The 16622-nt window shown below is 47.0% G+C and overlaps 1 protein-coding gene across 3 annotated transcripts in view; it reads left to right on the forward strand.

Moving 5' to 3' along the window:
- The window catches only part of EFCAB6 (EF-hand calcium binding domain 6), a 259814-nt gene that overhangs the window by 174117 nt on the left and 69075 nt on the right, over positions 1-16622 (forward strand). For all 3 annotated transcript variants that reach the window (XM_025282724.3, XM_025282725.3, XM_025282726.3), the window contains one exon: positions 11333-11429. In XM_025282724.3, coding sequence (XP_025138509.3) covers positions 11333-11429 — 97 coding nt within the window. The remainder of the gene's footprint in view (positions 1-11332; positions 11430-16622) is intronic.

The following is a 16622-nucleotide window of genomic DNA, read 5'->3' on the forward strand; positions in this document are numbered from 1 at the left end:
TTTAAATATTTGATGGAATTCACCTATGAAATAATTCAGTCCTGGAGTTTCCTTTTCAGAAGAATTTTAGCTGTAAATCTGATTACTTTAATAGTTACAGGATCCTTTAGGGTTTCTGTTCCTTCTTGACTGAGTTTTAATAATTTGTGTCTTAAAATATTGGTCCGTTTTGTTCAACCTGTTAAATTCATGAGAATAAAGTTGAGCACAGTATTTCCTTGCTGTTCTTTCAATAGCTGTGGGGTCTTTAGTGATATCCCTGTTTTCATTTTTTGATATTGGTAGTTGATGTCTTCTCTCCTTTTTCATTGATCCATTTAGCTGAAGGTTTTATTAATTTTATTGATATTTTCAAAGAACAAGCTTTATGTTTCATTCATTTTTCTCTGTTGTTTTTCTGTTCAATTTCATTGATTTCTCTTCTTTAATACTTTCTCTTCCTTCTTGCTTTAAGTATGCAGTTGATCCTTGAACAACACAGGGGTCACAGGAGCTGATCCACCCCCACAGTCAAAAGTCTGTGCAGAGCTTTTGACTCCCACAAACTTAACTACTAATAGATGACTGCTGACTAGACAAGTCACAAATAACATAAAGTTAATTAACACACAGATTTTATATGTATTATATACTGTATTCTTACAGTATATAAAGCAAGCTAGAGAAAAGATAATATTGTTAAGAAAATCATGAGTGAGTGAGTGAGTGAAAGTCGCTCAGTGGTGTCCCACTCTTTATGACCCCATGGACTATACAGTCCATGGATTTCTCCAGGCCAGAATACTGGAGTGGGTATCCTTTCCCTTCTCCAGGGGATCTTCCCAACCCAGGGATCAAACCCATGAGGGAGAGAAAATGCATTTACAGTTCAGTGTTGATCAACACTGTAAGTTCCCATTGTCCGTTACAAGATGAGTCGTCTGTCTGTCAGTACCCATGTCTGTGTTGTCTCCCATGATACAGAGCGCTGTGAGCGGCATACATGCTGGTGTACAACTCGACACCTCAAAGGTGGAAAGATAATGTGAAAAAGAAGTCCATATTTACGTAGAGGTAGGACAATTCATGCACGGATAACAAAGAAGCAGCAATATGATTGCTTTAAGGCAGCTTAGTGTAAGTCATACAATTGCTACCTGAGAGCCTAGCAATGGCACCCCACTCCAGTCCTCTTGCCTGGAAAGTCTCACGGACGGAGGAGCCTGGTAGGCTGCAGTCCATGGAGTTGCTAAGAGTTGGACATGACTGAGCGGCTTCACTTTTACTTTTCACTTTCATGTATTGGAGAAGGAAATGGCAACCCACTCCAGTGTTCTTCCCTGGAGAATCCCAGGGACGGGGAAGCCTGGTGGGCTGCATAGTCCAGTCTATGGGGTCGCACAGAGTCGGACACGACTGAAGCGACTTAGCAGCAGCAGCAGCAGCAGCCTAGCCTACACAGTAGTGAATTAATCATTATAAAATCTATATGGCATACAGTGCCTGTGTGCATACATGCTCAGTCATGTCCAACTCTTTTGCCACCCCAGAGTCTTCAGCCCACCCAGCTCCTCTGCCCATGGAATTTTCCAGGCAAGAATACTGGAGTGGGTTGCCATTTCCTCCTCCAGGGGATCTTCCCAACCTGGGAATCAAATTCATGTCTCCTGTATCTCCTGCATTGGCAGGCGTATTCTTAACCACTGAGCCACCTGCAAAGCCATGGTATACAATATTACACTCATATTCAAAATGCAGTATTGGAATCATTGTTACTCTAAAAAAAAAAAAAAAACAACCCTTACCTGTGATGATAGACAATTTCTCCAATATGAGAGAGAGAGGGGGCAAGAGAGGGAGAGACATACTACATGGTAATGTAATTCTTTGAAAGTAAAGTTATAAATCAGGAAGAAAATTAAGGCATTAATTTTATATTAAATATCATCTTATGTCTATGTAAGGATAGACTAGTGTCTACAAATATTTTATGCATTTATGACATACCTTTTTCTTAAATTTTTTCAATATTTCTAGGCTGTGTGGCTCATCTGTGAGTTTTTTCAAGTTGTCACAAATCCCCCCAAATTTTTCCAATGTATTAATTGAAAAGATTGGCATATAAGTTGACTTGTGCAGTCCAAACCTGTGTGGGGCAAAGGTCAACTGTAGTTTGTCCTGCATTTTTATTTTCTTAAGCTAATAACTCAGATTTTTATTTGAATTATTTCTTAATGCTGTCAGTTTTCTCATAGGTATTGATTGAGCTGCATTTCACAAATTTGGACAAGTTGTAGTTTTTCTTTTCACTCAGTTCAAAATATTTTCTAATTTCCCTTTAGAGTGTTTATTGAAACCATGGATTATTTAGAAGGATGTTTTTTCTTCAAAATATTTCCATGGTTTCCAGCTGTTTATTATTGATTTCTAATCTAATTCTGTTAAGTTTAGATAGCATACTTTGTATGATTTTAATTATTTTAAATTTGTTAAGGTTCATTGTATAACCCTAGAAATGGTCTATCTTGGTGAATGTGCTGTGCTTAGTCACTCAGTCATGTCAGATTCTTTGCGACCCCTTAAGACTGTAGCCCTCCAGGCTCCTCTTCCATGGGGATTCTCCAGGCAAGAATACTGGAGTGGGTTGCCATGCCCTCCTCCAGGGTATCTTCCCAACCCAGGGATGGAACCCAGGTCCCCTGCATTGCAGGAAGACTCTTTATCCCATGTGTACTTGAAAATAATGTGTATTTGGCGGTTGCTGGGTGGAGTGTTCTGTAAATGTCAATTAGATCAAGTTAGTTATAAGTGTTCAGATTCTTGCTTAGTTTCTATTAGTTCTACCGGTTACCAAGAGGGGAGTGCTCATGTCTCCAATGATAATTTTGCATTTGTCTATTTCTCCTTCTGTTTTTAATCCATTTATGCTTTATGTATTTCAAAACTCTGAGAAAAATGTATGTTTATATTCACCATTTCTGCACCTCTTCTTTTATTTCTGAAGTTCCAATCTCCTCTCTGCTGCCATTTTCCTTCCCCTGAAGAATTTCCATTAGTCACTCAGTCGTGTCTGACTCTTTGTGAGCCCATGGACAGCAGCCCACCAGGCTCCTCCATCCATGAGATTCTCCAGGCAAGAATACTGGAGTGGGTTGCCATTTCCTTCTCCAATTAGCAAGTCTACTGGAGACAAATCTTAATTTTCCTTCATTGATAATATCTTTATTGTTCTTTCATTCCTAACAGTTTTTTTTCCTGAATATAAAATTATAAGTTGACAATTCTTCTGTTAAAGCACTTGAAAAATGTTGTTCCATTGTCTTTTGGCCCCTACAGTTTGTGAGGAAAAATCTACAGTCACTCAAATGGTCTTCCCTCCATGGTGGTTTAGTCACTAAGTCATGTCCAACTCTTTTGTGACCCCACGGATTGTAGCCCACCAGACTCCTCTGTCCATGGGATTTCCTAAGCAAGAGTACTGGAGTGGGTTGCCATTTCCTTCTCCAGGGGATCTTCCCGACCCAGGGATCAAACTCGAGTCTCCTGCATCGCAGGCAGATTCTTTATGGACTGAGCCACCAGGGAAGCCCTCTATAAATGTGTCGTTTTTCTTAAGTTGCTTTCAGGATTTTTTCTTTATCTTTAGTTATCAGTAGTTTTAGTATGTGGAGTGTTCTTGCCTGGAGAATCCCAGGGATGGAGAAGCCTGGAAGACTGCCGTCTATGGGGTCGCACAGAGGCGGAGACGACTGAAGCGACTTAGCAGCAGCAGCAGTGCGAGGGCTTCCCGGGCGGCACTAGCGGCGAAGAAGCCGCCTGCCAACGCAGGGGACGTGAGAGACGCGGACGATCCCTGGGTTGGGAAGATCCCCTGGAGGAGGACGTGGTGTGTTTGAGCATGATTTTCTTTGAGTTTATCTTTTTTGAGGTTTGCTCAACTTCCTGAATCTGTAAATTTTTGTTTTTCCATCAAATTTGAGCAGGTTTCAGCTATTATTTCCCGAAATTTTAAACTTTTTTTGGCACCAGCCTTCGTCTGTTCTCCTTTCAGTACTCCGGTGACCTGGATGTTAGATCTTCTGCTTTTGTATCACAGGTCTCTGTATCTTAGTCCCTGGAGAGATTCTTTTCTTCCCCTCTGTTGATCAGACAGATTATTTCTAGTCATCTGTCTTCAAGTTCACTGACTCCATCAGTGCTGGCTCTGTCACCTTCACTGAGCCAGTCCAGTGACAATTTTATTTCAGTTGTATTTTTCAGTTCTAAGCTTTCCACTTGGTTCTTTTGCTTTTTTTTTTTTTTAACTGCTATTTCTTTGCTCTGTACTTATGTCTTTCCATTTATTTTAAGAATGTATACTCTTACCTCATGATTATAATAGCTGCTTTAAAATATGGTATTTTCAACATCTAGGTTATCTTGGAGTTGGTGCTTGTTTGTCTTTTATCTTGAAAATTGTTGGCATTTTCCTGGTCCTTCGCATACCGAGTAATTTGGGACTGTATTGTGGATATCTTTAATGTTCTATTGTGACACTCTGTTCCTGTTAAAATCCTGGGTGGTGTGTTGGTTGATTGATTTTCAAAGCAGGCGATCAGTCCAGCTAGTTTCAGAGTGCATGTGCTGACCTGCCCTCTGTGGTTTCAACGTCAGTTTATTTTTCAGGGCCGTTGCAGCTCTATCAGGGCAGCCCATGAAGGCAGTTCCCAGGAGCCAGTCCTCACTACACTGAGTTTCTCAACGCTTTCACTGGGCTGCTTTGGGTCAGTCTCACATGTGCACACACTGGAGCGTGTGCACACGTCGGAGCGTGTGCACCTGGAACTCCACGCATCTGAGCTTCCCTTTCTCTAGCTCTCTCCTCTCTGTGATTTCTTCCCACCCTCCCCAGCAGTCAGCAACCTGCTTTTTTGGTCTTGTGGTTGGAAAATCTTAGGTTTTAGTCTCTCTGTGCTATTGAGTGCTTCTCATGACTGGGTCCACCTCCAGGACAAGATAGTGAAAGAGAAAAGGAGAAGGATAATAATGTGGATTTCTCCAATCCTCCTTGAACACAGGGACCCCTTTCACCTTCCCCTCTGGTTTGAGAGAAGAATTTCAATTTGGGGTACCTCCTTGGCCAGTACCATTGCTTGGCATAGAAGTGCGGTTTTGTAACTGGGCTTGCTTCCCTTGTGTCTCAGCCGGTAAAGAATCCGCCGGCAATGAGGGAGACCTGGGTTCAATCCCTGGGTCGGGAACATCCCCTGGAGAAGGAAAAGGCTCCCCACTCCAGTATTCTGGCCTGGAGAATTCCATGGACTGGATAGTCCATGGGATTGCAAAGAGTCAGACACAACTGAACGACTTCCACTTTCTCTTGCCTCAGATCAGGAATGGAACAGTAAGAAGTGACAAGAAGGGGGAGGATTCCCTCATGTCCTTTGTGCTTCAGGGGCTTGCCTTCCTAATTCTTTGGTCAGAAAAACAGGCTCTCTTTTGAGGCTTTTTCTGTCCACATCCAATGCACAACTCCACAATTAGAACTGTCTTTAAGCAGCCCTTAAACTGGAAATAGGAGGGAAAAAGCTGTGAAACTCACCACTGCATAAGTCGGTCTTCAAGTTTTGATCCCGCCAGCCACCAGTATCCTATTACTTACTTTTGGGTGTCCTCAGAGAGCTACTTTTTGTATTCTGTCCAGAGCTGTAATCAGTGGGAGAGAGTGGGTGAAGTAGACGTGCCTGCTCTATTCTCCCTGGGACGTCTCAGGACTCTGGCCCTGCCTGGAATGTTGTTCCCCAGGATTGCACAGCACCTTCTCATCACTCAGGCCTTGGGGAGCTGCTGTCTGGCCTTCTTGGCTAAAGTGCCCCCGACCCCACGCTAGTCCCTCATTCTCAGTCACATTCAGTATCTGAAGTTACCTGATTGACTTATTTTTCCAAGTGTTTGCTATACGTTCCCGCCATCAGAGCATGAGCTCCTTGTGGACGTGGGTTCTGTGTGCCGTGCTCGTCACTGTGTTTGTAGGACCCAGGGCAGCAGATGGGAAGAGTTCGTGACTGGTGGACTGGTTGATAGGAAGGCTAGATCTGCCTGTCTAAAGATCTAAAGGGTCTAAAAGGGTCTAAAAGGGCAGGCCATAGGAGAGGAAAAGGCCATGGAAAAACCTTCCAGTCTCTCCAGAGGAGACAAGGATATAAAACGGAACAGAGAAGAAATGAATGGGAAATCAGTCGGAGTCCCTGGTTTGAGCATGAGTCACTAAGAAAAATAACCAAACCTCATAGCCCAATAAAGAAATCAGGGTGTTTTGGATGTGTGTTTAGACAGTGGGATCATTTTGGTAGTGAGTTGACTTTGCAGAGATAGAACAGGCCTCTCAGGACCTCCATCCTTTTTCGGGTAACTCCAGGTGAGCCCACTGGGGTCGGGTGAAGTCTAACGGTGAGGGCAGGGGACTGTGTGTCATTAGGACCTACAATCCTTTAAGCAATAGTTTTGAAAACGCAACATAATCCACCTAACCTTCCAAAACCTTAGTGGTAAAGTAGCATTGCAAGATCAAATGACTTAATCCTAAAGGAAATCAACCCTGAATATTCATTGGAAGAACTGATGCTGAAGCTGAAGCTCCAATACTTTGGCCACCTGATGTGAAGAGCGGACTCATTGGAAAAAACCCTGAACGCTGGGAAGGTTTGAAGGCAGGAGGAGAAGGGGGCGGAAGAGAATGAGATGTTTGGATAGTATCACCGACTCAATGGACCTGAGTTTGAACGAACTCTGGGAGATACTGGAGAACAGAGGAGCCTGGTGTGCTGCAGTCAACGGGGTCGCAAAGGGCCAGTGACTGAACAACAACAAAAACAAATTAGCAGTAGAGGACTAGACTGGCTGATCTCTGGATCCCTTTACAGCCTTGAAATTCCATGATTCTGTGAAGTCCGGTAGGCAGTTGGAGAGAGATGGAACAGGGAAGCAGGTGAGGTTGCCGTGCCAGTGACACAGAGGCGTGGACGAACAGCAGCAGGCGGTGGCTGGGGGCAGGAACAGGGATGGCTTCTCAGACGGTAGATGAGCTTTGAGGGGAAGGAGGGAGGAGGCACGGGGGGCAGGTGGAGAGGGAGACGCACTTGCTGGGGGCACGTGTTTGCCAGGTGGTGGGTGTTCCAGTGCACGCTGTGATTTAAAGAGCAGTGCCATGAAGGGGATGAGAGTGGGAGAGACGGTCAACAGTGCCATGTGTTAGTACCAGGACTCCCGGGCTTGGTGATGTAGAAGCCACAGTTCACCTGTGTACCCCACAAGCTGGCAGCTGCCAGAAGAGGAATGAAAGTGGGCCCAGCCTCACGTGGTGGTCCTCAGCAGGAGGAGGGAGAAGACTCCGCCCAGCTGCTGCTGGTCCTCTGCACCTGCCCCCTGAGCGGGGGCAAGAACTCTTGTCTGCCAATCCACAGGGGGTCAAAGTCTATGTAATTCACCAAAGAAGCGCCGCTCTGAATAAGACCCTTTCCAAGTGACACAGAGATCAACAGCCCAGTGTGGGCTTCTGGGGTGACGAGGGCCACCGTGGTCTCAGTGACCAGTAGGTACAGAGTGCTGTCATCAGGGAACCTGGGAGCGGTCCTGGACAGCTGAGACTAGCAGCAGAGTTTCTCAGGATTTAGAGGAGAAGCCTCGTAAAGAGCAAATGGTCACTGCTTAATTTGTTGGCTCCAGTGCTGTACCCTGCTGTCTGTGTTTTGTTTTTTTTTTAATTGTGATTAGTTATATTTTTATATTTTGGTCACAAGGGAGGGCTTCCCTTGTAGCTCAGTCAGTAAAGAATCTGCCTGCACAATGCAGGAGACCTGGGTTCGATTCCTGGGTCAGGAAAATCCCCTGGAGAAAGAAATGGCAACCCACTCCACTGTTATTGCCTGGAGAATCCCATGGACAGAGGAGCCTGGAGGGTTCCCAGTCCATGGGGTCGCAAGAATCAGACACGACTTAGCGACTAAACCATTACTTACCATTCTTTGGCTGCACTGGGTCTCCACTGCTGCGTGCGGGCTTTCTCTGGTTGCGGCGAGCGGGCGGCCCCTCTCTAGCTGTGGTGTGCAGGCTTCTCACCGGGGTGGCTCCTCTCGTTGCGGAGCACGGGCCCCAGGCACACGGGCTTCGGTAGCTGCAGCACACGGGCTCAGTGGTTGTGGCTTGTGCACTTAGTTGCCAGGAAGATGTGGACTCTTCTTGGACCAGGGGTTGAACCCATGACTCCCTTTATTGGCGGGCAGATTCTCAGCCACTGGGCCACCAGGGAAGTCTTCTGCTGTCTGCTCTAAATGTAGGATGGGACCGGGATGTCTCAGGAGAACTTTCTCTGGAGATGGCAGCCACAGGCCTCACTCACCCCAACCTTGCACTGGGCTGGACACTCCAGCGGTGCTGGCAGAACTGAGCTCGTTGAAGTGAGATACAAATTGCCGAGGTCCAGCCCCGGCTGATCCAGGATATTTGAAGGGGAGATGGCATCGGCGAGTTCACTGGATACAATAGCTTTATTTAAATATTCATCAAAGATATAAAGAGTAATAGAATGAGGATAGCTCAGTAGGAAAATTCAGCGGAGAAAAGAGGCTGAGTAGCTTGGTTTATGCGGAAAATCAATATAACCTGTGACATCAGGTTAGCTCTGACCACTGGAGGCCGCAGGCGCCCTCTCGAATAGCGGAAGGTGCCCTACCTTAGGCACCTTCTCGAGTCGGTCTTAGAAGCCCAGGCAAATAAATGGTCGCAGAGGACCTCCATGCTCCAGATGGAGACTCAGCCGGAATGTGAAAAGAAAGAATGACATGGGGAGACCAAGCTTTGGTGAGCAAGGCCCGTAGCTTTATTTTCAAAAGGGGCTTTTATACCCTAAATTGCACATAGAGGATAATAGGGGATGTGAAATCATACAAAGTCAGCAGTCTTTGATCCTTATTGAAACCAGGGTTTCTTTTCTGCAAACTTATCTTATATAAATGGTTTAGGTGATTTCCATCATCTTCTGGCCAGAAGGCCTATTAACATTTTATGACTCTTGACAAAGGTTTGTCAACCATAAGACTTATTTTCTCTAAGAGTAATTATTTTAAGGTTTGGCGCCATCCTCCGAAGGTGTTAGATGAAGTTGCATTCCTATAGGGCAGAGGTGCAGTGGGTTTACAACAAAGGAAAGAATTTATTACCTTAAGGGTCTAAAGTTGCTAACACCAAGGCCACTACTTATATTTTCTACATACCAAGTATATTAATTAATACACATTCAAGGATACAATACAGGGGATGTGGAAACTTTGCAGCAAGCATTAGCTCATCAATGAAATCCTTTACTAGTTTTATTCTGACAGTTTCTAACTCTCTGAGAGGCTCTAAGCTATTTGAATATCTTAAGCTTCCCGTGCCTCTAGAGGCTGGGAGACTGTAAACAATTGTATGCATAGCTGTAGGAGTCCGGGTAAACTTGTCAGGTGAGTTAGAGAGCTATCTGAGGGGTTTGGATTTAAACACTCCTAATGCCCAGGAACTTTATTAACTGGAGCTGTAAGTTAACTCTTTATCAGAGAGAGCGATATGGTGGTGGGGGACAGCCCCCAGTAAAGTCAGAGGTGAGAGCACAAAGCAGTAAAGTAGGCAGACTCTGGTTTTTGGGGGTAGATGCTCAAGAATATCCAGGGGGACTCCTGAGGCTCGATCCCGCCTTTGCGTATCTCGAGCCTCCTTCCTCATGACCTTTGCCACGGGTGGAGGTCCTCACTCCGGCTCCCGGCAGCAAATGTTAAGCGAAAAGAAGATCCTCCATGCATAAAACCATGGTGGCCCTCTCACCTCTGTGAACTGAGCCGCCTAATGGGTCCTTTCCTCTGAGGACTGACGTCAGAGGAGCTGCCAAAGCTGTGGCTTCAGCTGGAATGAAAATGATGAGAAAGGCTCGCCTCCAGCCTGGGAGGACCCTGAGCTGAGGGGCCAGGATTTCCGGAACTGGCTGTGTGATTTCGGCAGGCTGTTTCACCTCTCCAAAGCCCAGCGTCCCCCTTTGCAAAGTGGAGTGACGATGCCAACATTTCTGGGAAATCCGTGTGCCAAGTGACCGGCAGCTGCAGCCCGACTGGAGCTCGTGGGGGTCATGGTTACCCTAGAAACCACGTCCGCCCCACCCGGCGTCATATACAGAGCCGCAGAGCGGCACGGATCACATAAACCTTTGCTGCATTTTTTTCTTTAGATTTCTTTCCTCACAAGCATCTCACCTGCTGGAACATGAATTATACTTCTCTCAAAGGGTGACCTGGGGGACTTCCCTGGTTAAGACTCCATGCTTCCAGTGCAGGGGGCATGGTTTCCATTCCTGGATCAGGAAGATTCCCTAGAGAAGTAAATGGCAACCCACTCCAGTATTCTTGCCTGGGAAATCCCATGGACAGAGGAGCCTGGCGGGCTACAATCCATGGGGTCACAAAGAGTCAGACAGGATTTAGCAACTCAACGACAACAGGGGGCTAAGATCCTGCGTATTGCACGAGACGACCAAAAAATGAAAAAGTAAAGGGCAACGTGGGGCTTTTTTGCTGTCCTCTTCCTGGTTTTCTGGGCTCCTTTGGGGAGAAATTCCTGTGAAGGTCCCTGTAGGGGCTTGCTCACTCACCCTCAGGCAAGAAACCCCGATCACCCACATGCCCATGAGTGAACAAGGATCCAAGCAGGGCAACCCCAGAGATAGAAGTGGCAAAAGGTTTTATAGGATCTGCTCCCCAGATTTGTTGTAGTGAGTGGAAGAGTCCAGGGCACCCCAAATTCCTTCAGCCACAGTCTTCACTGCACTTCTTATGCCTAACCACAGTCTTTTTTGAAAGTGTCTTCGGCGCCCGCCTTTCTGTGAGTAAATAGAATTTTGATCATTATGTATTCCACAGACTCAACCTTTGAGCATGAGCTGAGACCGAATCTGTAGGTCATGTTCCCCTAGGGTTCTCAGACTGTTTGCTTTGGTCCGAGTTATCACACCCACTTGTACATTCAGAAATAAAAGTTTTTGGTTTTTCATCCAAAGACAGTGTTGTGCTGTGTTTTCTTATCCCTCTGGGAATAAACGAACCCTTTTTGTTTTGTGAACCGCTGGAAAATTTGAACAGCATTTATCTGGAAATAAGCAAGGACTCCTAACTAAATTTAAAATTTCCCTAACTAGGGAAGTAAGACTGTATTTTAAGAATTAAGTTAGACCAGATGTGGAATAGCGGACTTTTATAGTACCTTTGTCACGAATGGGAGTAGGGGAACCCCTTGGGAGATTAATGAGTCTTTTAAATTGAAACAGAATTATTTATTTTTTTTTTCTTTTAAGACCAAAACAGAAGGTTGCAGATTCAGAACTAGCTTGTGAACAGGCGCATCAGTACCTTGTCACCAAAGCAAAAACCAGATGGTCAGACTTGTCTAAGGTGAGAAAGCAATTGTTTCCTTAAAAGGGAAGGGCAGCTATTTCAGTGTTCCAAGGTCATTGGGATGATGGAGCTGTTTTGATCCAGTCACTGAGATGGGAAAGCAACTTTTTATACCAATGTAGTGCCTCCTTTGATTCTTAAAATACTTTTTCAAAATAAATTCTCACATTCAAGGTCAATTTTGTCTTTAGGAAAAAAAAAGTGATTTTAGGAGTTACATGGACTGAAATTCCTGGCTTTATCTCAGGTTTGATATGAATTAAAAATTTTTATGAAGCAATGTAAGATGCTATCATATTTCTTTTTACACAGTTATAAAGTGTTAGTCATTCAGTTTTGTCTGACTCTTTGTGACCCCATGGAGTGTAGCCCGCCAGGCTCCTCTGTCCATGGAATTCTCCAGGCAAGAATACTGGAGTGGGTAACCATCCTCTTCTCTAGGAGATCTTCCCAACCCAGGGATTAAACCCAGGTCTCCTGCATTGCAGGTGGATTCTTTACTGTCTGAGCCACCAGGGAAGCCCCCACAGTTATAAACATGCATTTTAAAGAGATATTTCTTCCTTTCCTGCCAAAATTATGAAAAGCACGTTTTCAAGGTGTGCAGTGATGTAAATTGTGATTAGAGTGTCAAGATGGACACACAGTCTAACAATGGCAGCTATACCTGCAAGACAGTAGGTCTGAAATGCAAGCCCAGGTCGTCCTGAAGCCTAGACTCTGATGTCACTATTTCTCAGTGCAACAAGGACCCAGTAATTTCACTTTTAAAAGTATTTGTAAACTGCATTATAGGAATACTTTCACACTATTCTGAAGAACATCTCCACTTTATTTCACTTGGTCATTTTCTCTCTGTGTTCTCTCTTGGCCTGTGTCCAGTGTGAAGGCCTGCTTTTAGGCACCCAGACCGCCTCTTCCTTGGTCCCCATCCTCATAGTATGGACTCTGCCAGCCCGGGCTAGCAAATCACATGGACTGAGGCTGGACCAGCCTTAGAGGACTCCCCTGGGCCGAGGAGCACAGGGCGTGATCTGGGCTGCACATGGTGGGCACACAGGGCCCATACCCCACAGGGAGAGGGCAGAGCTAACACCATCAGCCACGTGCCCGCCCCATTCCTGCTTCTCTCCCACCTTCAAACTCCCTCAGGCTGGACCAACTCAGGAAAGCAGCCCCTTCTCCCTAGCCTGCCTCTCCTCTTGGCTGCTCTGCCCTCCTTCCCTTATGGAAGCAGCCACCTCTCTGGTCCACTCTCTGCGCTGCTGCCTGTGGGGCCAGGGACTCCCGAGGGCCACCTCCAGGGCCCTTCACCACTTCTTCCAACCCCGCCTTGACATCATACAGACTGAGTGCCCGGGGGGTGTGCCTGCTCCCTCCTGGCGGAACTCACGGACCAGGGGAAGGGACAGTCAAGGAGCACAGGCAGGTTATTAACAAGGCAGGCGGACGCTGAAAGGAGCAGGCTGCTGGGAGCAGCTGGAGGCTGGGGAGGTCTTTGCTTCCGCCTTGTTCAGTCCACCCTCCCTGAAACGCCTCCACCTCGGTTCCCTGACACCCTGCAGGTCCCCCTGACTCCTGGCCCAGCCTCCCAGCTGGTGGACCTCCTCCCTGTCCTGGCCCTCTCGCTCCACCTTGGTTCCATGGCCTCTCTTAGCTGCCTTCATCGTCGATGCTGGGCAGAGCCCCAAACTACGTGCAGAAGAGCCGTGGGGACCCCAGAGCTCTGGGCTGCTGAACCAGCAGCCCCAGTGTCCCCCCATGGAAACCTCTTCCATCTCTCCTAGAACTGAGCCTGGTGGGAGTGGGGCAGGGAGGGGACACGGAGGATTACGGAAGAAGAGGGATTTCAGGGGCCTGGAAGGGGGTGGGGTGGGGGGAGGAGGCACTTTCTCCAGAACCAAGCTCTGGGGCCCTCACTGGCCCCGCAGGACTCAATGGCCCGGCACGTGCGGACCGCCCTGTCCCTCTCTCGGTTTATATTGAGTGCCACACTGAAGGGATTAGTTCTGAAATCTAAACCAGCAGAAAGTAAAGCCCAGAAACAAGATCTGCCGTATTTCCGCCTGACCGCCTGGTAATGGCATGGCGGGTTCTCACGGGCGCTCACATCCGCACTCTTCACCAGGCCCCGCACTCTGCCGCCGGGCCCCAGCATTTAGAGATGGTGAAGGTGTCTCCCTTCTGCTGCGTTTCTGTTGGGAATTCACAAAACAGCACCTGCTAATATCCCAAGGGGTGTATTCTCCAGTAAAACTGCCCTTGAACAAGGGTTCAGGGTTTAGTCATCGTGTGACCTTCATATATAGGGTCATGTGCCCGCCAGGCTCCTCTGTCCATGGGATTCTCCAGGTGGAATACTGGAGTGGACTGCTATGCCCTCCTCCAGGGGACCTCCCCAACCCAGGGATCATACCCGAGTCTCTTACGTCTCTCCTGCATTGGCAGGCGGGTTCTTTACCACCAGCGCCACCTGGGGAGCCACATAAAGTCATGGGGCTCCCCATTCCTGCCATGCACCAGTGGGGGCACGTCCCGCTGGATCCTCAGAAACACAGAGGCATTGTCTCCTCTGGGGACAGCTTAGTATGCTCATGTCTATTGAAGTATTTTTGGAAAATAAGGTCATTGGTTTCTTCAGCAAATATTATTATGAGCTGACTATGTTCTGTTAGTGAAGTCGCTCAGTCGTGTCCAACTCTTTGCAACCCCAATGGTCTGTATCCCCCCCAGGGTCCTCTGTCCATGGGATTTTCCAGGCAAGAGTACTGGAGTGGGGTGCCATTTCCTTCTCCAGGGGATCTTCCCAACCCAGATATCGAACCCAGGTCTCCCACATTGTAGACAGACACTTTACCATCTGAGCCACCAGGAAAGTCCTTGTTGCAAGGTACTAAAGATACAATGACCAAAAATAAGATAAAATAAAGACATGTCTGTGCCCCCAGAGACTTGTGGCATAAACACCAACAAAAACTCTAAAGAATGGTACGGATCACAATGGCAATGGTGCACATACAACGGGGTGCCCAAGAAGAGGTCAGTAGTAGAAAGATGAGCAGGTGTTGGACAGGCGTGCGGGGGAGGTGAGAATGCCAAGCCTGAAGCTGACCCAAGGCAGGGGTTCTGCGGGGCTGACCGGCGCGGTGGGGACTGCACAGATGGGGCAGACCTCGGGGCAGACCGGGTGGTTTTCAGTGTGAGGCAGTGGATGGATCACAACCGGCTGCACATATTGTTGCTTTTTAAAAAAATCATGGCAGAGGCTTCCCTGGTGGCTCAGTGGTAAAGAATCCAGGAAGGTCCCACCTGCCATGAGGCAGCTAAGCCCGTGAACCGCAGCTGCCAAGCCTGTGCTCCAGAGTCCGGGAACCGCAGCTGGGAGTGCACGTTCACAACTGCGCCAGGCCCTCGTGCCCTGGAGCCCTCACACGGCAACTAGACTGCAGCCCCTGCGCTCAGCAGCTGGAGAAGAGCCTGCGCAGCGGCAAGGACCCATCACAAAATAAATGCGCATATGAATAACATTTATATATTTTGGGATTTCAGTGGTGTGTGCCAGGAGTAAATAAATGAATAAAGTTATTCTCTTTTAATTGTGGTAAAATAGACATAACATAGTTCTGACTGCAGGGCCCCAGGAAGGGCTGGCCCGCTGGAGTGGGCTTCTCGGGGGGGTGGTTGTGGGCCTGGAGCCAGTGTCAGCCCGCTAGTAGGCAGGTCTACTTCCCCACAGCTGGGAACTTAGGTTCCCTGACCAGGGATCGAACCCCGGGCCCCCGCAGTGGAACCGCTGAATCCTAACCACTGGACTACCAGGGAAGTCCAGTAATGCATCTCAATTAGCCAGTAGGCAGCTCCCTCCTCCCTGTTCTCTTATTTGAGTTTTTAAATCAGTTTGTCAAATTCTACAAAGGAAAAAAAAAAAAAAACGATTGGGATGTTTGGCAAGAAATGACATCTTTACTACATGGGGCCTTCCAATTAATGAACACAGTGTAGTTCCATTTATTTTGATCTTTTAAAATGTTTTTCAAAACAGTTTTAGACTTTCCTGTGTAAAAACCGTACAATCATTTATAAGATTTGTTCCTCAGACTTTCTATTTTTGGTGCTGTTGTAAATGAAATGTTTTTAAAGTTCATTTTCCACGTCTGATATATTAAAATGTGAATGATTTTGCCTATTGATATAGAATCCCGGGGCTTCCCTGGTGGCTCAGATGGTAAAGAATCCACCTGCAATGTGGGAGACCTGGGTTCGATCCCTGGGTTGGGAAGATCCCCTGGAGAAGGGAACAGCTACCCATTCCAGTGTTCTGGCCTGGAGAACTCCATGGACAGAGGAGCCTGGCGGGCTGCAGTCAGTTGGGTTGCAGAGAGTCAGACACGACTGAGCAACTTTCACTTTCACTTTTCATAGAATCCAGATTTATTGCCACTTTATCTTATTATAACACTTTATGCATGAATTCTTCGTATACCCTATATACAGCCATGTCATTTGTGAATAATGACAATTACATTTCTTCCTGCCCTGTTGTTATGCCTTTTACCAGTTTTAACTTGCTTAACTACACTGACTCGCACCTCCAGTACAAGGCTAAATACAGAGCAACAGAGATATTCTTGTCTGATTCTTAGTCGTCCAGAAAACGTTTCATGGTTTCGCCATGAAGTATGATGCTTGCAGAGGACTTGGGAAGTGAACCCATTGTGTCTTCCACGCAGTGTGTTGGAAGGAGGAGGAATGAACTATTGTTTAGAAACAGTTTAAGACAGTGTTCAACACCCTGTGTTACCTGCTCTCCTAGTCTGTGGCCCTTTAAATGCCTGACACATCCCCAGAGACCTTTTGCACCCCTTGGGGTGTTAAAATGGTACCATGTCGCCTCATCGTAACAACTATGGAGTCTCATGTCCCTTGTTTCCCCTCTGACGCTGGGGGCCAAGTTCTGTGAAAAGTGGAGACGATAACCTCGAGCAGTGGGGCCACACCTCACCTCCCGGGCTCTGGTTGGCCCTTAATGCTAACAGTGTTTGAACCCAAATTGTTGCTCAGGAAAAAAAACCCCAGCCACACGCTCAAGACCACTCATTACCAGGAAACAAGCCCGTTCTAGGATGTAACACTGGACGTTTTGCTCCATTGTCTTATTGAACAGAGTGAGGACTTTATTTGGAACGTATG

Source organism: Bubalus bubalis, chromosome 4 (genome assembly GCF_019923935.1).
Source record: "Bubalus bubalis isolate 160015118507 breed Murrah chromosome 4, NDDB_SH_1, whole genome shotgun sequence".
Taxonomy (NCBI): Eukaryota; Metazoa; Chordata; class Mammalia; order Artiodactyla; family Bovidae; genus Bubalus; species Bubalus bubalis.